Source organism: Rhineura floridana, chromosome 7 (assembly GCF_030035675.1).
Source record: "Rhineura floridana isolate rRhiFlo1 chromosome 7, rRhiFlo1.hap2, whole genome shotgun sequence".
NCBI lineage: Eukaryota > Metazoa > Chordata > Lepidosauria > Squamata > Rhineuridae > Rhineura > Rhineura floridana.
In genome coordinates, this window is record NC_084486.1 from 145,806,384 (window position 1) to 145,832,091 (window position 25,708).

Sequence of the window (25,708 nt, forward strand, 5' to 3'; positions counted from 1 at the left end):
ACTCACATCCCAGCTATACTCATATGAATCTGTGCAAAAAATATAATCAGACTCTGTCAATCTGCCTGTGGAGTGAATTCCCCCCTACAGCCCCCTTTGTGCCCTCAAGTTGGCTGAAGACTTCACAATGGTGGATAGGACCCTGCCTAAGAGAAATCTGAAAGTGATGTTTTACTTTCAGGTTTATTAAAGTGTCTAATCAAAATAGATTTACAGATTGAAATTTCTGAACAAAAAATGGGGAAATATCAGGAAAGCTCAGTGAAGTGGCACAACATGTTCATCTAAAAGAAGAAAATGTTACAATATTGCAACTATGCACTTGTTATCTAGACTTTATAGATGTTCCCTGGCAGTGAAGTCTTATTCAACTGAACAACGTATCAAATGTTGTAAAAAGGGAAATATCAGCCGCCTTCAGTTTACTGGAATGAACCTTTTTAGGCTTCAGTCTTTGTTACGACTTGCACACAATCTACTCAGGTAAGGTTGCATAAACCACAAGGTCAAAACCAAGACACCCCCACATTTGTAGCTGACTAACTAAACACGCTCCTCCACTTAGTTTACAATGAAGCCAAAGATCTAAAACTGATTAAAAAGTATTTTTATTCTATACAGGGCACTCCAAACACTCAGCAGAGGGCAAGGAACACAGTACACTACATCTTTAATAGGAAGTGACTACCTATAAAAGTGTAAACTTTTGAGGGGGCAGAGGGGAAATTGAGATTCAGGGGGAAGCTCCCTAAATTCCTACAGCATGATGATGAGCAGTCTGTCCTAAGTGGGAAATGACCTATCTCAGGCCACTGAAAATCCCTTGTACCTACAATTCTACTTTCATTGTACAAGCATGGCGAAAGTTGATGTGGTATGTGTACAATCAAGAAGGCACACGGGTCAAATCAAAGAGGTTCAGTGGTTTGGGTAGAGTGCAGGGAGACCTGTCTTCTCCAAAACAAGCAGTAGTTTGCTGGCATGATTTTCCCAAGAACACATAGCAATAGTTTGCATAGTAGACAGGTCACCATTTAGCATTCCCCAGATTTCACCTACAGGAAACTAGGTGACATAACCTCAGCAACAAAAGAGCAACTGGAAACAAAAGCAGGACCCAATCTGCTTCTTCAATGTGGCTCACCATCACACCTCTTAACTTTCCTACTGCTGCCATATTTCCAGATTCTCGAGTCTCTGCAGCAACCTCATCACCACGTCTACCACTAACAGCTTTGGTCTCTCCCCACAGCTCCTGTATCCCCTTCAAAGTAGACACTAGTGCAACTGGAAGTCTAGGGAAGGGGGCAGCTGAATATGGAGCAGGTACAGCGAGACACTTTCTAAGCATCTTTATATAAAATATTTACATTGAGTATTGCCACCCCTTCCCCCTACTAGGTGACTAGCCCGACTAAAAGTGGGAACAGCACAGTGCACTGTTAAGTTTTTGAAGAGGGCAGGCTCTTTAAAATATGTAGAACCACATCACTGAAGTTTAATGTCAGACTGCCCCACACTGATGTTCATGCCAACAGAGAATGGTAATCTGCTGTTATAGTAGTTGCAGAAGGTTCTCTCCCAAGCAGAGTGTGCACAGGAAGACAACAGCCCTCTTTAACATGTGCTTTTACTTTTTATGTTCCAGAAGCTTCAACTCATTTACCAAGGGATAGTTGAGTCTAGGGCCAAAGGAACAACCCCCCCTCCCCCCAAAAAAACCCTTACAAATTTAAGCCTGAGCAGCTATTGTACCACAAAATAACTACTCCGGGCCAACTCCCACTAGATTGTTGATGAAAGGCACCAAGCCCTTTTTGCACAAGGGCAAAGAGGCTTCTGGCTGACTTAGTGCATTGTGCACTGGAATCCACCAAACCAGTCACGTGTCTGCCAGGCACCTTTGCATTTGCTGCTCTAGTGTGTAACCCTGAGTACTCAAAAGCACAGTTTACATGCCCTGCCAAGAGGAGAACAGCATGTCCCACCCACCTGCATCAGGCTTGAGTAAGACACACATTGTACTATCCTGGAAGCATAGGGGTCCCTCACTTATTTCCCAGGGAAGTTCTTGCATTTTGATTGTCTTGACAATAGGGATCCAAGTCCAAGTTTAAAGGGAACCCACCCACCCCCAAGCCAAAGTCAGTCACAGAAGCGCTTGCGGGGAACAGTGCGGGCTCTGTTTGAGCGGCGAATCTCCTGCTTTGCATCACGGCATCGTTGGCAGATGAAGATGTCAGGCACATTGGATTTACGTATCTTGGCACAGGAGAGGTGGATCCAAGTAGCACATTCATTGCACTCTATCATAGGTCTCCCAGCAAAAGGCTTTAAGCAGAAGCACGTGATGAGATCCCAGGCATCATCCTCTGCATATGAAAGAGAGCACACGTTAAAGGCAAGTCCCAAGATGGCTAACACATATTCATGCCACGTGCAATACTAGACCTTGGAGATTTGAGAGACGTTCTGAAGAAATACTTGGGCATGCCCCCTTCCTCCCCCCCCAAACTTCCTGAAAGCTAGCACTACTAGCATACACAATGATCTACTCACCATCAGTTTTGGCATCTGAGACAGCAGAAAACTCCTCACACAAAGCTGCAAGGCAAAAAGACCAAAGATCAGATGTGCCTGTATTCTGGACCCTGCCTCAGGACTGTGACAACAGAGGATCCAGAAACAATCCCTTGTAGCTCATCAGTTCCTTCACTATACTCAAACTTTAAGATAACTTTAACCTCATGTTTCCACCCCAATCCCTTAGAAGACAAATAACAATTGGGGAAAAATTGCCGCCCTTGGCTCCTGCTGGGAGGAAGGACAAGATCTAAATCAAATAATGAATAAAAAAATGTTTAACACTTGGATCATAAAGCTGACAACCGGGAGGGGTACAGCACAAGCCAAGTCACTGGCAGCTCCAGTTCCAATGACAAGGTACTCCACACAATGGGAAAAACCTCTACCTGAGACCCCTAAGAGGCAGAAGTAACGAGTGGGGTACCACAGGGCTTGGTCCTGGGCCCAGTGCTCTTTAACATTTTTATTAACAACTTGGATGAGGTACAAAGCAGGCTTATCAAATTTGCAGATGATACAAAATTGGGGGGAATAGCTAATACCATGGAAGACAGAAAGAAAATCCAAAGGGATCTTGATAGGCTGAAGCATTGGGCTGAAAACAACAGAATGAAATTCAACAGGGATAAAGGCAAAGTTCTACACTTAGGAAAAAGAAACCAAATGCACAGTTATAAGATGGGGGATACTTGACTCAGCAGCACATGTAAGAAGGATCTTGGAATTGTTGTCGCTCACAAGCTGAATATGAGCCAACAGTGTGATGTGGCTGCAAAAAAGGCAAATGCTGTATTAGGCTGCATTAACAGAAGTATAATTTCCAAATCACGTGAAGTACTAGTTTCCCTCTATTCCGCACTGGTTAGGCCTCATCTTGAATACTGCGTCCAGTTCTGGTCTCCACACTTCAAGAAGGATGCAGACAAACTGGAACGGGCTCAGAGGAGAGCAACAAAGATGATCAGGGGACTGGAAACAAAGCCCTATGAGGAGAGACTGAAAGAACTGGGCACGTTTAGCCTTCAGAAGAGAAGACTGAGGGGAGAGATGATAGCACTCTTCAAGTACATGAAAGGTTGTCACACAGAGGAGGGCTGGGATCTCTTCTCGATCGTCCCAGAGTGCAGGACACAGAATAATGGGCTCAAGTTGCAGGAAGCCAGATTTCGACTGGACATCAGGAAAAACCTCCTAACCATTAGAGCCATAGGACAATGGAACCAATGACCTAGAGAGGTAGTGGGCTCTCCGACACTGGAGGCATTCAAGAGGCAGCTGGACAGCCATCTGTCGGGAATGCTTTGATTTGGATTCCTGCATTGAGCAGGGGGTTGGACTTGATGGCCTTGTAGACCCCTTCCAACTCTACTATTTTATGATTCTATGAATCAGAACAAACAATTGTGGGCTTGATGACCCAATGATCAGACTCGCTTTATTTGTTTATTTGACTTCCTTTTCAACACATTGTTTACACACTTACCACTGAGTTGGGAGCCATCTCTACTGAGTTCTTCTTCACTGCTCTGCTCTATGGTGTTCCAACAGGCAGGGCTGATTCTTTCTTCCTTGCACATGTTCTCTTCCTCAGGCTTCTCAGCTGCCTGCATTCCATGGATACTGTCCTCCTTTATGCACTGCTCCAGGAGAGTTGTAGACTGGAGCTCCTCCCTTGGAAGACAGGAATCAAGCTCTCTTGCTTTTAAAGGAGTCTCTTCTCCTAGCTCAGTCCTTTCCTGCTTAATGTCATTTGTGTTCATTGGCATCACTCTCTTATCCACCTCTCGGTTCTTTGCTGCTTGCTTCCTCTTCTTGGTTTGCTGGGGTCGGCCTGTACAGAAGTTGCTGGAAATGTCAGAGCACTTCAGGAGTAAGTCTCCGGTCCCCTTGCATGTAGTGTTCCTGATTCCTCCATCATCTGATAGTACCTGGGAGTCATAGGACTGGGATGAAGCCCAGCTGTCACTGTCCTGAGTGCTGCCTGTACTGTTCTGGGGGCTCATGTTGCCTCTATGGAGCCAGGGTTCATTCTAGAATGGGGAGAAAGAAACCCATAATGAGATCTGCATCATTTCAGGGCCTTCCAACTGGAAGAGAATGGGGGGCTACCAGCACCTGGGCCAGAAAAGTGGGAATCAGAGTAGACATCCAGCTCCATCATTGTTAAACTGTAAAGTTCTCACCTCCTTTGGGTATGGGATGTAGCCTGCATAAGCTAGCACAAATGTGCAGAACTGATTGAAGTCTTCTACAGTTCTTTGTCTTTTCTGCGGTGGCTACAAAAAATACAAAGATGAATGGATCAGAATCTTCATTCAATCCTTACACACATTCAGCAAAATAACGCAGTTGTGCAAAATTTAGTTTCTGAGCAGTCTGGAGTACAAAGAGGTTCGTTTACAACCCCACAGTAGCACCTTATAGTATATTAAATGGGAGTTTAATCAACCAATCCTGGACAATCCCCAATATCACTGACACATGCAGATCCACAAATCCAGTGCCCATCCTTCCCAAAGCAAGATGTGTAATCTTATCACCATGGCATTGTTGAGTACTGGGTTTAAAAATATACTCAAAACATTTAGTTTGCTGTAGGATAATTAAAAGCTGCATTCTATCAATCCAGACTGCTGGCCTGACACTGTGTAAGTCAGACTACTTCAGTACTTTCTACACTGACCACTGGTGATGGGTTTCAGGCAGGAGTCTCTCTCAGGCCTACTAGGTGATGTCAAGAGTTGAACTTGAGGTCTTCTGCATGCAAAACATAAATTCTGCCACTTTCTCGCAGAGACAATAGCCTATCTTACCACAACTTTAGGAAAACAAGGATATCAAGCTTATTGAGTTACTCAAAATACAAAGTTGCCAAGAATGTAACAGTCACAGGGAAAAAAAACCCAATTTTGCCTTTGGAACTCTCTGTTTAAAACCTTAGGTAAGCACAACGGTTTCAACTTGTAGAATTTTAAAACAGCAGGAGACAGATCTCAAGGGAAAGGAATTGAGGAACTCTCCAGCTACTTGATAATAGTGTGGAAATGTAAAGATTTTTCCCTGTGGGTATCCTATCAGAGCAAACAAAACAAGATGAAGTCTCCCCCTGCAGACAAAGGAAAACAGCAGATGATCAAATTCCAGCCACAACAAGGGAGCTGGGAATACAGTATTGCTCTCCTCCCCCCATCTCCAAGCATGCCATGGCAGCCACTCAAGAAGAAGGGTCATCGGATTAGCTCTTTAGAAGACATCTGCCACCTCTCCACTACCACCATCCCAAGATGATGATTATGTTGATTATTATTATTTATTAAATTTATATCCCACCCTTCCTCCCAGAAGACATACTGAGCTTGCAAGCAGTAATTCCCACAAACACCTGTGGAGGTGGGGAACAAAATCCTACCAAAGCCAGGCAAAAACTGAACAGACTCAACACAAAACCCCCAGAGTTGGCACAAATGTAAGAAAAAAAAATGGTGCATGGGGAGCACCCCTTCTCAAACGTTCTTAGTCCTCAGGAACAGATAAAGCAAAGTTCCTTGTCTTCCTCCTTGCATGCCCACAAGCAACTACAAAACACTTAATAGTCTTTTAAAAAGGAAGGGGGGGGGGAGAGGAAAGGAAGCTATTGCTTCCAGAGATTAAATTTCAGGAGAAGTGTCAGACAAATCAACAAAGAGCCATTTCCCTGAAGTGAGCTGGTTCCTGAGCTGGAGTTTAAAGTAAAAATCAGAAAAAAATTATTCGGTGCCAAAACGCTAAAGAGGCTGGAATCAACTGGGCTGGACTTCCACCTTTTCAAGAAGGGGCAGAAGTACCAAGAATCCCAGAACCACCACCGCGGGAATTGCCGCATCAGCCTGGAACTTGTCCCCACCCCGACCCCGCTCAAAGTAGAGCCTCTCCTTCCACACATACTCAAAAGCTGCCACAACCAGGTCGAGGTGCAAACGGGGAGCATCAATCCGGGCCTGGTTGTGCACATTCCAAAAGGATGTATATGGTGGAAGAAAAAGAGGGCAACGTATTTGCAATACATCAATTGAGCTAGGCCCTCCCCGCAAGGCTTCTGCATGACTGACATCTCTAACATTTCCCTCCAAGAAGCCCCTTCCAGACTCCCGGGGGCCGGGGGAGAGGCAAGCGATGGACGGGGAAGAAGGTCCCGCTTCAACACACCTGATCGCTCCCAAGATGGCGCCTGCGTTGCCGCGACTGTCCCGGGAGAAGACAGGGAGGGAGGGAACAGGAGTAACGCCCCCCCTTTAACCAGAGGCGGCAGTGCAGAATCTTCGCCGCTGGCGGGAAGCACTCCCCCCCCCGCAAAAAAGACCCAAACTGCGCCACACGCACCCCTAGTGGAAGGGGGGAGAAAGGCACCCATCCCAGAAAACGCGGGACGGCGCTGCAAATCTCTGCCCGCCCCCAACCTCCGGAGCCGGGAGGGCGGAGTCGCCATCGCGCCAAAGGCACCGCCGAAGGAACAAGAAGTCTCTCGGGGCCCCGCGGCGTCCCGCTCCCACACCTCGCTCTTTCGCCTGCTGCCGCCTTCCAATGCCCCAAACGTTTTTCTCCTCAGGGATGAAGGGGATTTGTCCCCCTCGGCGAAGCGCTGGAGCCGAACACCGTCGCTCTCTGACCAGCCCCCCACGGCCGCCCTCAAAAGGCCCCCCACATCTTTGCCTGAAACGCATCGATTATCTTCCTTCCTCGCCTCCCGAGGAGCACCAACAACTCCGCCCCATCTTCACGGAGACGGCCCGGCCTTTCTCTCCACACCAGGAAAGGCGGCAGCCTACGCAGCCCCCGGCCTCCTCCCGCATGAGAAGTAAATGAAACCAAAAAGCAACACACAGTCACCACAAAACACACACCGGTGTCCTCTCCGGACTTCTCCGCTACCGCCGCGCTCCCCTCAGCACATTAACGCCCCCCATAACCCGCCTTCGGGAGGCCTCCCTACTACCCCCGGGTGCTCTTTGCTCACGCCCTCCCCCGGGCCCGCCGACGCGAAGTAGAACGACACACGGGGAAGAAGAGAGACCCGCAAGAGCGAGGCGGAGGGTGGGGAGCAATCGCTCTGGACTCACCTCGTCAAACCCGGGAGGGCCGGGACTGGGCACGGGGCTCGTACCTGGGGAGGGAAGAGAAGCACACACACACCGCGTCATTTAGTCCTCGGAATGGAAGGAGGCGCCTCCGCCATCCACTCAGCCACCCACGAGAGGGCCGCCGAGCGCTGCGCTCCCAGGCGAGGCACCCGCCGCTACCCGCCCTCTCCGTCTCTGGCCGAGCGTGCCCTCCGGCCCGCCGCCGCCCTCTTTCCCCGAGGCTTCTGCCCGCCATGCCAGGCGCCACCCACCAAAGCAAAAAGATGCCACCTCGTCCCCGGCCTCCCTGCCCCTTCGCCTGCTGCAGTCGCCCACCTCCGAACTCCTCGGGGCCGCTCATGCCCGACTCCTCCAGCGCGATCCGACACGAAAGCGATCCCTCAGGAAGGAAGGCTGGCTGGCAGTCCCTGCTGCCTGCCTCCCCCAGCCCTGGGCCGCGAGGGACGGGGCAAGGGCGGGAGGAGAGGCTCCTAGGGCGGCTGATGAGGCGCAGCGGCGCGTCCCTCGTCTCGGGCTTCCTCCTCCGGCCGTCTGCCCCACTGAGGCGGGCACTTGCGGGGTCCGCGTGTCCCCCCCCTCAAAAAAAGAGGCGAAGGAACAGGGCGATCTGCTGCTGCTGCTGCTGACCCCTCTGCGCGGGCGGAGAAAGGGAGCCTCCCACTCAGGAGCGCTGCTGCCGGGGGTGCTGGGGGTGTTGCCGGGGGCGCTGGTTCTCCTTTTCCTCCCCCCACCTCTGCTGCAACCGGCGCCGGCTCCCGAGCGGCAACTCCGCCTCCTGCAATCCCGCCGCCTCCCTCTCCGCCTCCTCGCCAACCCCGCCTGGTCTTTCCAAGCAGGGCTGGCGGGAGGCGGAACTACCTGGGCCCGGGGGAGGGGCGGCAGTAGAGAAGGGGGGTGGAGATAGCGAGAAGACTCCGACACAGGAAAACAGCGTATCGCCCCCCCTCCCCCGTTCTCGTGGTGTCACTTAGGCTCGCCCACCAGCTCCGCTGCGCTGGTGCTTGCTGCCGCGGCCCTGCCGTGCGGGTTCCCCGTCCGCTCCCGTCACCCTCCCCTTGAAGACAACTCCCGCCACCGCCAGGCTTGCACGGCGCTGCTGGCATGAGGGGGGAGGGGGGAGGGAAGCTCTTCCGCCAGCACAAGGCCTCTCTGGGCCAAGGACGTAGGAAGCTGCCTCATACGGGTCAATCTAGAGCAGCAGTGTCTACTTTGACTGGCAGCGACCCTCCAGGATTTCCGCGAGGGAGAAGCCCGGGTGTAAACCGGGGGCCTGCTGCCTTGCTTTTCCCTGGGGAAGGATGGCGTTGAGACTTTGGGCAGGAGATAGGCACCTCCCTTAACAAGAGGGAGGCGCGGAGCGTCAGGCCTCGGGAAGGGTGGGTGGGTGCGATGGTGATTGCTTCCCGTCCCCATCGAAGCAGGCAAACGGACCTCGGAAAGGCTGGCTGCAAGGAGGAAACCTGCGGGGAGCGAGGTTTGCAGCACGGGCTGCTCCAAGGTGTAATTGCCGCTCGTATCTCTCTCGCTCCTTAGTGGTCGGTAGTACATAATCATCTCCCCATCGTGCCCCCTCTCTCTTCGTCTGCATGCTCTCGGAAGAACTTAAAAGCCCGATCGGCCTTGTCAGCTTTTCCTCCTGGGAAGATTGCTCCAAGCTCCTGGTCTTTTTTTTATGCCTCGGAACCTTTTCCAGCTCTAGCGTATCTTGTTGGAGACAGGCTTTAAAGAAACATGCAGGCAGCCCCAAATGTGACCGCTCCACAGCTTTGTGTAAGAGCATTACTGTAGTGGTGGTTCAATTTGCAGTCCCGTTCCTAATAGTATGGAATTGGCCTTTTTTTAAAAAAAAACAATTATGTGCCTTCAAGTTGATTATGAATCAGCGGCCTCCATTAGCATCTGTCGTGAACCGCCCTGTTCAGATCTTGTAAGTTCAGGTCTGTGGCTTCTTTTATGGAATCAATCCATCTCTTTTGGCCTTCCTCTTTTTCTACTTCTGTTTCTCCCAGCATTATTGTCTTTTCTAGTGAATAATGTCTTCTCATATGTGTCCAAAGTATGATAACCTCAGTTTCATCATTTTAGCTTCTAGTGATAGTTCTGGTTTAATTTGTTCTGACACCCAATTATTTGTATTTTTCCCCGTCTATGGTATGCACAAAGCTCTCCTCCAACACCACATTTCAAATGAGTTTATTTTTCTCTTACCTGCTTTTTTTCACTGTCCAACTTTCACATCCATACATAGGGATCAGGAATACCATGGTCTGAATGATCCTGACTTCAGTGTTCAGTGATGCATCTTTGCATTTGAGGACCTTTTCTAGTTCTCTCATAGCTGCCCTCCTAGCCGCCTTCTGATATCTTGCTTATTGTCTCTATTTTGGTTAATGACTGTGCCGAGGATAATCCTTGACAAGTTCAGTGTCCTCGTTACCAACTTTAAAGTTACTTTAAAGTTTTAAACAATGAACTCCTGTAATTGTATCTTCAGAGATAAGCCCCACTGAGTGCAAAGGGGCTTGGTCCCAGATGATAAATCCCTTAACATGCAAGGTTTGCCCAAACTGATAGGAAGGAGTTCCATATGTATCGTAGGCACAATCCATCCTCAATTAAGCATTTAAGTCCCCCTGATTTCAGTGTGAAATACATGAGCATCTCCTCCTGAAATCAGTAGGATTTAAGCTTTTTAATATGGGCACAATCATGCCCAATAGAACTTCTCTTTTTGAAACGGATGTTTCAGTCAATTCAAGCAAGCACCCCTATGAAATCACTGTCATACCCAAAGAACAGCTCCAGGCAGCAACTTTAAAAACAAAATCTGTTCTAGAATACAACAAAGCAGATGCTAAAGGGGCAGCTTCTCACATTACTTTGGGAACTTCATATATACAAAAAATTCCACTCAAAGCTTCAAAACAAAACATGCAATCAAAAGGTGCTCTGCAGTATATGGCAGTGGTTTCCAAACTTTCTTCTTCATGGACCACTTGAAAATTGCTGAGGGTCCTGGTAGGCCACTTGATTTTTCTGCCTTTTGTAGCAATTGTAATGACCTGCGCTAGATGCTGTATTTTTCAGTTGAATATTTATTGCTTCTTTTATTTCTTACACAGAAATAAAATTCTATAGAATTCAAATTGTAATACAGTAAAATACAATGTAAGAAATAAAAGCAATAAAAATAGTTAAAAATATATTTAATGCAGACATATCGTGGACCAGTTTGTGAACCCCTGGTATATGGCATATGGAAACAAGTTTGTATATAAACTTTAAAACTTGCACTTAGAGGCGGTAACAACGTAAGAAGAGCTTGCTGGGTCAGGCCTGTGGCCTATCTAGTCCTGTGTTCACAGTGGCCAACCGGATGCATATGGGAACCCCCCAATCAGGACGTGAGTGCAACGGCACTCTCCACACTTGTTGGTTACTAACAAACAGCATTCAGAAGCATCCTGACTCCAACACTAGAGGTAGAACATAGTCATCAGGCTTAGTAGCCAGTGACAGTTTTTTTCCTGCAGGTGTCTAATCTTTTAAAGCCATCCAAGTTGGTTTGCCATCACTGCCTCTTGTGGGAGCAAATTCCATCATTTAACTACGTGCTGTGTAAAGAAGGACTTTGTCTGTCCTGAATCCTCCAACATTCAGCTTCGTTGGATGTCTACTAGTTCTAGCGTTACACGAGAGGGAGAAACACTCCCCATGCCATGCATCATTTTATACACTTCTATCATGACAGTAAATTATGTGCAGAATATCCAAAGTTCTTCATATACCTGTAGTGCTGCACCACAAGCCAAGTCCAAAGTAAGAGACAGAAGCACTCTAGTTTGTGGTATGCTACACACATGTCTATCTCCCTCTGCCTCAGGGAAATTTTGCCTCTAGTTTATTGAACTAGGCAGGTGCTATAGTCAGCCCTCGCGTTCTACTGCAGGGCATTCCACAGCCTCCTATTGCCTGTGCTACTTTTGCCGTTTATGCCACCAGTTGTCCACCTATGTTTTGTCCCCTAAATAAATTCTACAAAGTTATTATCAGTTCCTTTCCACTTACGCAGTTTTCCCGTTTGGAATATTTTTAAGGGAATGCCAGTGACGGTGTGTGTATGTGGTAGAGAATGTATTTATATTGAAGGGTGGTATATTTATAAAATAAAGGTTTAGAAAACAAATATTTAAGTCTTTTGTTTTGAAGATTTAAACCAGGGCTAGGAAATCTTTGTAAGACACCAACTCACGTAATCCTTGATTGTTGATCGTGTTGTGTGGGACTACAAGGAGTCCAACATCATCTGGAGGGTCGCAGGTTTTCCACCACTGATTGATACCTTCCCTTTTGATTATATGATGAACTTCAAGGTGCCTTACAGCAGATTACAATAAAAATGTGGGCTTGTGGTCATTCCTCAGCTATCCCTTTGTATTCCAGGATGGCTTACAAAAATTGTGATATGAACATTGTATGCGTACACACTCAGTGAACTTTAATTCTAGAAGATCATGCACTCCCCGTCGGCTGTCCCCGGTGTGTGCATGTCTGTGCAAAACAGTGCAGGGCAGCGTTTGCCAATCTGGTGTTCTCCAGCTATTTTAGATTACATCTCCCAAGAGAGTTGTAGTCTAAAACATCTGGAGTGCACCAGGTTAGTGAAGGCTGGTGTAGCACTGTGACAACCATGCAAGGTCTGCTGTGCAAGGCAAGTTGCATGTCCCTTGTGGACACTCAAGGGAGGACATGTTTCTTACTCCAGTGAAGTAGCAAATGGAAAACAAGGCACTAAAAGAGTGCCCACTTTGAGGCACTGAGGCAAAGATCCACCTGCCTGACCATATACACATTTAAGCCATAATGTTGACTCCTGCCCTGAATTCATCTAAATAGTCAATACATTAAGCACTCAATTATACTCAAGCTTTGATTTAAACATCCAACTGGAGGTTGTTTTTTTGCTTGAGCATCTCTTGATGAAGGATAGGATACTAGGTCTATGCCTTCAAGTTAAAGATGGTTCCAAGAAGAAAATTCTACCCACAACAGATTCTGCATGAGGTGGAATTAGCTCACCACCACTGCACTTCGGTTTCCAAGCAGAGGGCACAGTTGGCTCCCCAGGTCATTCACTGTATACGCTGACGTAAAGTTATGCATGCTGGGAAAAAACAAAACTCCAATGCCAGAGAGATCCCATTTTATTTACAGAGCAGCCTCAATGCTGATGATCAGGGAGTTGAAAAATTTATCTTGCAACATAAAAAAAGTTTTTATTACCAAGACATAGTGTGTTTGCTGGGACAGAATGCAAGTCCTGTATGGAGTTTAGACCTTTAAAAGTTCAAGAGACTGATATGGGTGTGTGGACCATTTGCTTCAACAGCTCAAAATAGCCTTCACCAGCTGGTGCCCTGCAGATGCTTTAGACTACAACTCTCCTTCCACCCCAGCCAGTGTTGGCTTGGGTGGATGGGGAGTTGTAGTTCAAGACATCTGCAGGGCACCAGGTTGGCAAAGGCTGGCTTAGACAAAAGCCCCAACTGCAGAAGAGCCAAGATCACCAACTACTTTCTGGCAGACAGTGGAGCCAACAGGTTGTGTTTCCACTGCCAGAGAACCTTTGCTAATCCCTACCCCTTTCAAGATCACAGCCAAGAGCGAAAAGGAGGAGGGACCCCCTTTCATCCTACAAAAGCATCACCTTCTGAGCAGGAAAGAAAGGGAAACTGAAGGTTAAGCTACAAAGAGAGAAATGCTTTCCTAAGAAGATCTGAATTGTGTGTTTGACAATTACAAGAAGGGGCAGGACCTCTTCATGGGGGGGGGAGGTGGGGAAGAGACGGAAAATTCCCCACCCAAGCCATTTCTAAGTTAAGTTTGGAGTTCCAACCTTTTTCTTGGAGGGGCTACTCAATGTGCAGCATTTAGCAGCATTTTACACACACAAACCTTCCGATGAACGTGTCAGCAGCAGGTCTGATTCTACCAAACAGACAGATGGAGAGAAGGGATTGCTTGCAGCAGACACATCCCCCCCCCACCGCTCCTTTCCAATACAGCAGCACTGGACACGTCCCACTTCTCTCTCTCTCTGCTGTCGTCTTGTCCCTGCCCAGCAGAGACTTGGCACAGATGCAGCAGCGGAACAGGCAGCTCTGGGTGCTTTCTTGTTCTTCCTCCTCCTCCTCCTCCTGCAATCCCCAGCAGGTTGCAGGTTTCTGGGATGGGGTGGAGGAAGGATCAACCCAACAGGCGATCGCACAGCTAACGTTCACACGATGTAGGCGAAGTCCCTGCTGTACCATCAGATGGGATGGGGGGGGGCTGCCGTGCAGTTTACTCCACTCCGAACCAGCTCACATGCAAAGTCCGGGTGCCTGCTTTATAGAAAGCCCTCCTTCCGGAACTGCTCCTGCAGGATGTCTCTGTACTCGTCAAAGCCTCCCTCGATGCGCTGCACAGTGCCATTCCCACACACCCACAGCTCCTGGCACACCAACCGGATGAAACGCTCGTCATGGGAAACAAGGATCAAACCTCCCTAGAACAATGGAGAAACTTTAGACTCAAAGTAGGCCATACCACCCTCACCTTTCCCCTGCCCCCAATCTCCACATTAACCCAGCTGTCTCTCCCTGAGATTAGCAGTAGCTGCCTTTCTTGCCACAGATTTGTTTCGTGTTATGTGACCTTATCTTCAATGTAAAGAATTAAGTAATATAGGCTAAGCTTTATGGATTGTAGTTGAATATCAAGAACATAAGAAGAGCCTGCTGGATCAGGCCAGTGGCTCATCTAGTCCAATATCCTGGTCCCAGCCCGATGCCTATGGGAAGTCTGCAGGCAGCATCTGAGCACAACAGCACTCTCCCCCACAGTAACTGGTATTCAGAAGCATACTGCCTCCAACCATGGAGGTAGAACACAGCCATCGTGGCTAGTAGCCATTAATATCCTACATGAATTTGTCTAATCTTTTAAAGCCATCCAAGTTGGTGGCCTCTTGTGAGCAAATCCCATAGTTTAACTATGTGCTGTGTGAAGAAGTGCATTCAGCTTCATTGGATTTCCATGAGTTCTAGTGTTATGACCGAGGGAGAAAAACTTTCTCCACGCCATGCATATTTTCATACACTTCTATCATGTCACCTGATGAGCTGGTATAGCACAGTGGGGAGGAGAGCCTGGCTGGGAGTCCAGAGTCTGTGAGTTCAAGTCCCCACTTATGTCTCCTGGGTGTCAAGGGCCAGCTAAAGATCACCCCCACAGTGAGTGGCTCAGGGGTTACATGCCCCGCCACCTGTGCAGCCGTGGGCAAGCTGCATAGTCCCAAGGAGCCCAGTTGTCCCACAGCTGGCAGTTGCAGACAAGGAAGGGGCTGGCTTGTGCAGCTGTGGCAAGCTGAGCAAGGCCTAGCCAGCTGGGGAGGACTAGCCTCAGAGGGAGGCAATGGTAAACCCCCTCTGAATACCGCTTACCATGAACACCCTGTTCATAGGGGCGCCATAAGTCAGGATCGACTTGAAGGCAATCCATTTCCATCATGTCACCTCTTACTTGCCTTTTCTCGAAACTAAAAAGCCCCAAGTCCTGCAACCTTTCCTCATAGGGGAGTTGCTCCATTCCTTTGATCATTTTGGTTGCCCTTTTCTGAACTTTTTCCAGCTCTACAATATCCTCTTTGAGGTGAGGTGATCACAACTGTACGCAGCAAAGGCAGTATGCTTCTGAATTATCAGCTGCAAGAGGGGAGAGTGCTGTTGCGCTCAGATCCTGCTTATGGGCTTCCTGGAAGCATCTGGTGGCTACTGTGAGAATGGGATGCTGGACTAGACAGGCCACTGGCCTGATCCAGCAGAGCTGTTCTTATGTTCTTCTCTTAATGTGCAAGCAGGAGGTAGCAGAGATTGAAGGATTAGCCCCAGCTCACCACTAGGCAATATACAATCTGGACCACAAGAAGGCACTAGAGGAGGACAGAGATGCATGGGCTCATGGCAGGATGGAGAGATTCCTGAAGACGCAAACACTTAATGCAAACATTAAGAAAAAAGGGGAAGGGGAGTGGAATTGCTACATTTGTTCCTAAACAGTATCTACCCACAATACGACTTGGAAAACACTCCACTGTATGTGCTGCACCAAGTGGGACATGGGGAAAGGCAAGACGCGCTCCTCTGTCTACATTACGTATTGCAGCAAGGAGGAACCTGTGGCTCTCCAGAACCACCACAACCTTTCATACTGGCTTTACAGTACCAACATGCCAGCTCTAAATGAGGAGCATAACAGTTCAAAAAATCCGGGAGCAAAGCGTAGATGCTCTGTGTGAAAAGACTAGGAATGGCTGGTGCTAGCCACATGTTTCTTCACCTTGCTCCAGTTGCTATTAAATCACCAACGAGGGCAGATCAGTTCCCTCCTTGCCTCTCTCCACCCCTGCTCCCCTGCCAGCAATGATAATCTCAATTATCTGGAGACAAGCTGCCAAAAATATTGATGTTCAAGGGAGACATGATGGAGTGCACATGAGGATTTCACACACAAGGGCGCTAGAGTTGAGCATGCGACAGCGCACATTCGCCACAAGTTTGCTGCACTACTGAGGAGAATCTGCAGTCAGTTAACTGTTGAACTGACGGAAAGTCTCCCATGAGTTATGAAGAGGCTGGGAGACGCTAATCACTTTTCATGTCATGCAAAGGTGGCAGTAGAGTACCAGAGGGAATCATAAAGAGCTATACAGCCCGAAATGCCCATCTCACACTTTCTTTTCAGGAGACCCAACCCAGCAAGGGTTCTGACCTTTAAACACTCTCAGTGATCTGGGGACCAGGATACCTGAAGGTGAACCTGCCCCTTTGCTTAGATGGCTGGCTGAGGCCCTGCCGGGACTGCCACCCCACCACCCCAAGATTAGGTGAATGGCTACTAGAGAAAGGATCATTTCTTTCGTAATTCCCAAGATGTGGAATCCCTGCCACACTGAGGTCCTGTCAGCCTCTTCCCCCTTTCAGGAGCCTCCGAGCTGTCGGTTCAAGCTATCCAGGAGAGGAGAAAGTGTGTCTTAAACTTAAATCTGACACCATTTTTCTGTCCATCATAGAGTTGGAAGGGGGCCTCTAAGGCCATCGAGTCCAACTCTCTGCTCAGTGCAGGAATCCAAATTAAAGCACACTCAACAGATATGCCTCTTGAATGCCTCTTGCTCTTCTCTTCCATAAGTCTTCTTTGTATTTGCTATGTTCATCTGGTCATTAAATATTTGCATACACTCATGGAGAACTGGTGCCTAAAATGAGCTAGTTTTCCTGTTCCCTACCCATCCTTCTCCCCCTCTTTTGTATTGCATCTACTGAATTGCAAGCCTGCAAATAAAGATTGGAAAGGGAAAAAAGTCTTTGTACAGAACCTATAAAATGTTAGGAACTTGGAAGCTTTTTAAATATAACCAATAACATCTTAACATTTTAGAAAAATATATAACCAACATCATCTTAACATTTTAGAAAAATAATCGTTTCTAATTCTGCACCTCCCTTTTGCCACCACTGAGGAGAGCTGGGAACCAATTCCATCTTGGCTGAGGTAAAGAAAGCTCTGACCTGGGAAGCAAACATCTGATGCTGACAGGCCTGTGCTTGGGAGAGCATTTTTTTTTGGGGGGGGGGGCAGAAGACATGCAGCAGGTTATCCCTGTGCACTGTCACCAAAGGGATGATGTCAAAGGAAGACATCCCTTGAAAGAATAAAGTGCAAGGCTGCTATGTGCTCATGCCTTTTATGGAGGAGGGAAGGGTTGTCTTGATCACCATAACCTCCTGGCGAGAGGATTAATTGGAAATTTGTTGCCCAGGTGGGAGACCCCAAGTTGTGTTTTTTGATTCCCATCTGATACACACTCACCTACTTTTTAGTAGACATGCACAGGACTGCACTGTCAGTCAATCTGATGTTTGCTCTCTTAATTCGTCTTGCTGTATTTTGTGTATACTGATTTATTGCTCTTAATTTAAAATTAATCATTGCTACAGTTAGGTACTCACTGTGTGGATTTTGTGATTAAAACTGTTAGCCCCTTTGAGAGCCAGTTTTGGCAGAAAAGTGGCATATAAATTCAAGAAAAACAAGTTCCTTGATCACCATCACCACTGAGAGAAGGGACAGCATAGCTATTCAACACTGTTTATAGTGGGATTAAACAGCTTTCACCACCCTGGTGACCTCCAGATGTTCTGGAGTGCAACTCCCACCAACCACAGAGAAAACAAGCATGCCCACACAGAGACTAAATGCCAACACAGAGAAATCTTGGAGGAAGATTTACCCGGAACTTGTTGAGTGCTTTTGCCAGGGCCTCAATGGTCTCCATGTCAAGGTGGTTCGTCGGCTCATCCAGAATGTAGAAGTTGGGGCTGGAAAAAGAGAAAATTCAAAAAACATTGCAGTGGCCTGGAAAGTCCTAAATGCATTTCTCCAATGCTCAGTGATGACGCTTGTTCTTGGCTACAGCTCATAGTAAGCAAGGACAGATCTTAACCACGAGGCTGGATTTGGACAACGCACTAAGACCAATGTTTGCTTAGTGTAGCATGCACGTTAAAAAGCCAAGGGAGCCCACAGTCCCGGGAAACCATTGTTTGGCTTACCGTGGCAGGTGAACCAGGCCAATGAGGGCACAATTTATTTAGTTGCAAATGGTGTCATGCTTAATACCTTCCACAAGGTATTTTATTTATTTGTATGGCTTTCCTGGGGTACCACTGAACCCCAATACCAGATTGGCACAGCCAGTTTCCACATCAATAGAGCATTTTAAGCACCACAAAGTTACACTGAGCACTCAGTTATAAAAGAAAACAGGAAGGGTACCAAGGCATGGTCATCTGAGCAAAAGCCACTCTACTCTTCTGGCCTCCAGACAGACTGGCAACAGGACGGACTGCTAGCTCTCCAGAGACTCCATAGCATCCCAGCTGATGACGGTACTCCTCCTCTGTCTTCCCTGGAACCGAAATACACAAAGAAGGTGTTGAATTCATAGCGTCCAGGCCTATTACCATCATGACAGCTAAACAGAACCTCACTATGCCAGTCAGTACCTATTGATGGGGAGCAACAGTAGAGGAAGATGACTGCCTCAATGCCCTGCTTGTGGTCTTCCCAGAGGCATCTGGTTGGACACAGTGGGAGACAGGTTGCTGGACTAGATGGCCTGATTCAGCAGGCTTCTTATATTCTTATTTAAAATTATTTTACTGGATTTTTATGTGTTACAACTATCAGTAGAGGATTTAAAGAGTTGCTTCTCAAACTGGGGAGAGCTAATGAGTGGGGTTGGTCCTGGGCCCAGTGCTCGTCAACATTTTTATTAATAACTTGGATGAGGAGGTGCAGGGAATGCTTATCAGATTTGCAGATGATACAAAATTGGGAGGGATAGCTAATACCCTGGAAGACAGAAACAAAATTCAAAGGGATCTTGATAGGCTGGAGCATAGGGGTTAAAACAATATAATGAAATTTAACAGGGATAAGTGCAAAGCTCTACACCTACGAAAAACAAACCAAATGCACAGTTATAAGATGGCGGATACTTGGCTCAGCAATACCACATGTGAGAAGGATCTTGGGATTGTTGTTGATCACAAGTTGAATATGAGTCAACAGTGTGATGTAGCTGCAAAAAAGGCAAATGCATTTTCAAATCACGTGAAGTACTAGTTCCCCTCTATTTGGCACTGGTTAAGCCTCATCTTGAGTACTGTGTCCAGACACTACACTTTAAGAAGGATGCAGACAAACTGGAATGCACACAAAGAGGAGGGCAACAAGGATGATCAGAGGAGCGGCAACAAAGCCCTGAGAGAAGAGACTGAAAGAACTGGGTATGTTTAGCCTTGAGAAGAGAAGATTGAGGGGGCAGATGATAGCACTCTTCCAGTACTTGAAAGGTTGTCACACAGAGGAGGGCCAGGATCTCTCCTTGATCATCTCTGAGTGCAGGACACAGAATAATGGGCTCAAGTTACAGGAAGCCAGCTTTCAGCTGAACATCAAGAAAAATTTCCTAACTGTTAGAGCGGTACAACAATGGAACCAGTGACCTAGGGAGGTGGTGGGCTTTCCAAAACTGGAGGCCTTCAAGAAACAGCTGGACAGTCATCTGTCAGGTATGCTTTAAGTCGGATTCCTGCATAAGCAGGGGGTTGGACTTGATGGCCTTATAGGCCCATTCCAACTCTATGATTCTATGAACAGTCAACTGTGGCCAAGGCATCATTAAAGTTGTTCAATATACAAATAATGAATGGAGCCTCCTATCTGAGGTTCCACCGGGTTCAATTTTATTTCCCTTGCTACTTACCATTTATGGAGCGAGAAATGCCAGATGTCCAAGCTGGATTAGAAAGGGAAGAGGCACCAGAGATCATATCGCAAGCATACGTTGGATAATGGAACGGAGCAAGGAATTTCAGAAGAAAATCACCCTGTGCTTTATAGACTACAGCAAAGCCTTTGACTGTGTACATCATGAAAAACTATGGAATGCTTTAAAAGAAATGGGGGTGCCACAGCATCTGATTGTCCTGATGCGCAACCTATACTCTGGACAAGAGGCTACTGTAAGGACAGAATATGGACAAACCGATTGGTTCCCCATCAGAAAGGATGCGAGACAAGGGTGTATTTTATTACCCTGTTTGTTTAATCTATATGAAGAACATATCATACGGAAAGCGGGATTGGACCAAGATGAAGGAGGTGTGAAAATTGGAGGGAGAAATATCAATAATTTAGGATATGCAGACTATCATACTACTAGCGGAAACCAGTAATGATTTGAAACGAATGCTGATGAAAGTTAAAGAGAGAAAGCACAAAAGCAGGACTACAGCTGAACATCAAAAAGACTAAAATAATGACAACAGAAGATTTATGTAACTTTAAAGTTGACAATGAGGACACTGAATTTGTCAAGGATTATCTTTTTTTTTTTTTACAATAATTTTTATTCAATTTTTCATAAAACATACAAAACAAAATCATAAAACATTCAAAGACAAAAAACAAAACAAAACAAAAATGATTAAACAAAAAAATAAAATGTTGACTTCCCATTTGTCGCAGATCAAATCAGTTATAGGTCTACAATATATAACAATCCTGTCTCTTAAATTATATTATAAAATCACTTTCCTCCAGTAGTTATCTTAATTAATCATCAAATCTCATAAACATTACTTTATTCTTTCCACAAAAAGTCAAAGAGAGGTTTCAATTCTTTAAGAAATATATCTATCAATTTTTCTCCAAATAAACATGTCGATAACCATAGTCCAAATAAACATATCGATTAATCCATCTCATCAAAATCTGTTAGGTCCAATAATTTCAATAGCCATTATTCCATTATCCCTATTAATTCCATCTTCCATCTTCAATAGTCCTGTTAAGTCCAGTAATTTCAGTGTCCAATCTTCCATTATCAGTATTCCATAATAATCTTGCTGTCATAACCATAGTCATATAATAAGAGTCTGATGGGAATTTCCTCTATCCCAAATATTTTCTTGCCATCAATTCTGAATAAGTTGCTGAAATATTGTTGTAAAGTCATATCTCTGTTCTTCTTTTTTACAAAATGCACTGGCTCACCTCTTGAGAGTTTTTCCATTGTCACATGGCTGCAGTTAATTCCATAGATTTTCTCTATATCAAGCTCCATCATGTCATTCCAGTCCAGAAGATTATCCAAGCCATTGATAACTTTATCTCTAATATCTTCATTAATTTCTTCAGAGATAACGTTAAATTCCAAACAGTAGATTTTATTTCTAATATCCATAAACTCCAGATCTTTTTCCAATTCCACATTTGTTCCAATCTCCAGGGCTTGTATCTTCCCTTTATTTTTTCTTTTCTCATCTCTGATCTCATTCTCCTCTCTCACAGGATCCCCTATTTCTTTAAGCTCCTGCGTCATTTTGCTCAGTTCAATTTTCAGCTCCTTACTGCCCTGTCGCAGGGTTTGTTTCGTTATCTCAATCTCATCCATTATTTTCTGAAACATAATTACTTCCAGATTCTCAGCCTCTTTCTTGATTGCCATTTTTAAAACCACGAAAACAAAACAAAACAAAAATAAAGAAGAACCACTTCTTATTTCAGCAACAATTGGGTTAATATTCCAGGCTTGATGACATCACAGTACAAACAGAGCAGCCTGCCTTATCTCTCTATGTTCAAGAATACAAAACAAATTCAGTTCCCAGCATCAAAACAGTTAGTGGCGTCGTGAAGAAGCAGATTCGTCAAAATAAAATAGACCAAAAAGAGAATAGTCCCAGACAATATAATGTTCCTCGGAATAGAAATCCCTCTTCTGTTTATATCTTTAGAATGCACTTCCAGGACAGCTTTTTGCAATAGAAACAGAGATAAGCTGTTAATTTCGTGAATAACAGAGAAGAGTTATAGCTCACCCAGAAGTTCTTTAAAGCTGATTCATTTGACAAATCTCTTTTTGCTGCAACAATTTAAACCAAGTAAAAAAAATAATAGAAAGAAGGGTGCTTGCCTGTTGGTCCGTTTTCTCTTTGAAGAAAAGATAAACGTATCACATTAATCAGATAGAGCTTGTTCGGAAGTCCGTCCGGCATTGCTGGCTGGACCTTTTCTCATAAATTAATGAAATCCAGTCCTCCCAACAAAAAAAGGCTTTTGAGGTTGATCTCTACGTTTCTCCCTGCCCGGGAGAAATTTCATCAGTCAAAAAAAAAATGTTCTGACTGATTTATATCTGAATAAGCTTCTTTTGAGGCGGGAGCCCATCTCAAAAGCAGGCACAAGCGAAGTCACCCTTCCCGGAAGTCCACCGAATTTGTCAAGGATTATCAATACCTCAGCACAGTCGTTATCCAAAATGGAGACAATAGTCAAGAAATCAGAAGGCGGCTAGGACTGGGGAGGGCAGCTGTGAGAGAACTAGAAAAGGCCCTCAAATGCAAAGATGTATCACTGAACACTAAAGTCAGGATCATTCAGACCATGGTATTCGCGATCTCTATATATGGATGTGAAAGTTGGACAGTGAAAAAAGCAGATAAGAGAAAAATCACCTCATTTGAAATGTGGTGTTGGAGGAGAGCATTGTGCATACCATGGACTGCGAAAAAGACAAATAATTGGGTGTTAGAACAAATTAAAGTGACTCTCCGTGGCGCAGAGTGGTAAGCGGCGGTAATGCAGCTGAAGCTCTGCTCACGGCCAGAGTTCGATTCCAACGGAAGAAGGAAGTTGAATCTCCGGTAAAAGGGGTCGAGGTCCACTCAGCCTTCCATCCATCCGTGGTCGGTAAAATGAGTACCTGGCATATGCTGGGGGGTAACGAAAGGCCGGGGAAGAAACTGGCAATCCCACACCATATATACGGTCTGCCTACTAAACGTCGCAAGACGTCACCCTAAGAGTCGGAAAAATGACTCGCACTACAAGTGTGGGGACACCTTTACCTTTAGAACAAATTAAACCAGAACTGTCACTAGAAGCTAAAACGATGAAACTGAGGTTGTCATACTTTGGACACATCATGAGAAGACATGATTCACTAGAAAAGACAATCGTGCTGGGAAAAACAGAAGGGAGTAGAAAAAGAGGAAGGCCAAACAAGAGATGGATTGATTCCATAAAGGAAGCCACAGACGTGAACTTACAAGATCTGAACAGGGTGGTTCATGACAGATGCTCTTGGAGGCCACTGATTCAAAGGGTCGCCATAAGTCGTAATTGACTTGAAGGCACATAACAACAACAACATCTACTCTGAGCATAGATTTCAGACTGTGAAACAATGAACCTGCTGAGTGGGGTTATCTGGAGAAAATGGTCAGCAATATGCTGACGGCATACAACATCCCTCGTTTACATTTCTAGGTGTAGTAATGGATGTGCTAGACCAATGCCTTGCCTCAGTAAAGGACTGGGTGAGAGCCAATAAACTGAAGCTGAATCCAGATAAGACTGAGGCCCTGTTAGTGGGTGGTTGCCTTGACCAGATGGAGAAGTTGTGGCTGCTCTTGATAGGCTTACACTCCCTCTGAAGGAAAGGGTACGTAGCTTGGGAGTACTAATGGATCCACTACTGTCACTTGAGGCTCAAGTGGTGTCAGTGGCGAGGAGTGCCTTCTACCAACTTTGGCTGGTGGCCCATCAATGACCCTATCTGGACAGGGATAGCCTGACTTCTATGCTCTGGTAACATCTAAGTTAGATTACTGCAATGCGTTATATGTGGAGCTGCCTTTGAAGACAGTTCGGAAACTGCAGCTGATGCAGAATTCAGCAGCCAGATTGCTCACCAATTCTGGCACAACTGCAGTGGCTACCAATTAATTTCTGGGCTCAATTTATAGTGCTGGTGTTGACCTATAAAGCTTTATATGGCTCAGGACTCCAATACCTCAAGGACCGCCTCTCCCGGTATGTACCAATCTGGACCCTGTGCTGAGCATCAGAGGCCCTTCTTCGTGTGCCCCCTCTGAGGGAGGTATGGAGAGTGGCAACATGAGAATGGGCCTTCTCAGTGGTGGCCCCCCATTTGTGGAACAATCTCCCCAGGGAGGAATGCCTAGTGCCATCATTATCCATCTTAGGCACCAGGCAAAAGCCTTTCTCTTCTCCCAGGCATTTGGTTCTTAACTTTGAAAGGTTTTGGAGGGCTTCTCTTGTGCAGCCTTCTTAAGGAGGGTTGCTCCACCACTTGGTATACTGGTTTTTTTAAAAAAACGCGCACGCATGCACGCACATATATATATGTATTTCCTTTGAATTTTTATTAACTGTAAGTTGCTTTGAGTGCACACATTTGTGCAGAAAAGTGACTAACAAATTTGATAAATAAATATTAAGAGTGGGGTCAGACACAATAAGAATAAAGAAAAGTGAGAAAATCAGATATATTTCTGTTCTATTCACAGAGCATGCGGGAGCACTGAGTCCATATTTATTGCCTGGGAGTCTTATTTTTTGACTTGCAGTCATTATAAGTTTCATAAATTCCAAATAAAGGCATATTGGGGTGGTACTCTTGTCTGGCAATTTTTATTATTTACAAAAGAGATAAATTCATATATTCTTATGGCCATCACAATACTGCCACTCAGCCAATACTGTGCCAGGATCTAGAAGACGGTGGCAGCCTAGAAGCAAATTGATTTCAGCACTGGATTATAAGGATGGTGTGGTATTCAAAACATACAAATGCACAGGAAGGATCACATATGAACTGGAGTAATGGCTAAGAAAGAAGGCCCCAGACTAATAGGATCTGGATGACTTTTTCATCATTAACTGGTGAATTATACAATATGCACTTGAATGAATAAAAAGAGCAATACATTATTAAGCATCAAACACAACTAGGTACAGTATAAAATACATATATTTATATCTTTTAAAAATACTGGAGTGGGGAGGATGAACTGCCTCAAAGCTCATCAATAAAGCGTGAGTTTTCCTAGAGGCCAAGTAGCTAAAGGTGAAGAAAGTATATTTCTCCCCTCCCACATCTGGCTATATTGTACACATCCTAATTTTTGTTATGTACCAGCAATAACTCCACAGGAATCTCTAAACCTTACCTGGGAACTTCTTTGCTAGTAACTCTGTGGCACTGATGTTGAGATCCAGTTGATCCACATGGTGCTGACTAAAATAGCCAATCTTAAGGTTCCTGTCAAGCCAGAGGGGAGAACGAATGTGCTATCAAAGAGAGTGATTATCCAGCAACAGCCGCCTTTTGCTGAAAGTGCCCAGTAGCTAAGCTAAGTCCCATATTAAGCTAAATCTCATACATCCAGTTCCAAAATAATCTGGCTGAGGCTTTTTGGTCCTATAAAGAGGCCACATAATAAATGTAAAGGAGGAAACATGGAAGAGATTTAAGAGACACGGGATTCAAGGCAGCAGATGAGAAGCTTTGCAGAGTACAGAAAGTC

At 45.8% G+C, this 25,708-nt stretch overlaps 2 protein-coding genes across 3 annotated transcripts in view; both read right to left on the reverse strand.

Annotated features, from left to right (window-relative positions):
- Positions 1 to 565: 565 nt before the first annotated feature.
- Positions 566 to 8,772, reverse strand: LOC133389566 (PHD finger protein 13-like). The gene is made up of 6 exons (XM_061637490.1): positions 8,019 to 8,772; positions 7,683 to 7,726; positions 4,770 to 4,862; positions 4,070 to 4,616; positions 2,560 to 2,604; positions 566 to 2,372 (listed from the first exon to the last, which is right to left on the reverse strand). The coding sequence occupies exons 1-6, from the start codon at positions 8,041 to 8,043 to the stop codon at positions 2,146 to 2,148; spliced, it is 981 nt and encodes a 326-aa protein (XP_061493474.1). The 5' UTR covers positions 8,044 to 8,772; the 3' UTR covers positions 566 to 2,145.
- A 4,117-nt stretch (positions 8,773 to 12,889) lies between these two features.
- ABCF3 (ATP binding cassette subfamily F member 3) overlaps positions 12,890 to 25,708 on the reverse strand; it is a 41,445-nt gene continuing 28,626 nt past the window's right edge. For both annotated transcript variants that reach the window (XM_061637491.1, XM_061637492.1), the window contains 4 exons: positions 25,352 to 25,443; positions 18,582 to 18,714; positions 18,037 to 18,124; positions 12,890 to 14,250 (listed from right to left, as the gene is read on the reverse strand). In XM_061637491.1, the coding sequence (XP_061493475.1) occupies positions 14,092 to 14,250; positions 18,037 to 18,124; positions 18,582 to 18,714; positions 25,352 to 25,443 (472 nt within the window). In that variant the 3' untranslated portion in view covers positions 12,890 to 14,091. The remainder of the gene's footprint in view (positions 14,251 to 18,036; positions 18,125 to 18,581; positions 18,715 to 25,351; positions 25,444 to 25,708) is intronic.

Bases quoted from the DNA above. Each gene is read 5' to 3' on its own strand.
- LOC133389566 (XM_061637490.1), bottom strand. From the start codon at position 8,043: ATGAGCGGCCCCGAGGAGTTCGGAG. The intron at 4,863-7,682 runs GTGAGTCCAGAG...TATTTTTTGTAG, and splicing joins GCCCTCCCGGGTTTGACGAG to CCACCGCAGAAAAGACAAAG. The intron at 4,617-4,769 runs GTGAGAACTTTA...TCCCCATTCTAG, and splicing joins ACATCCCATACCCAAAGGAG to AATGAACCCTGGCTCCATAG.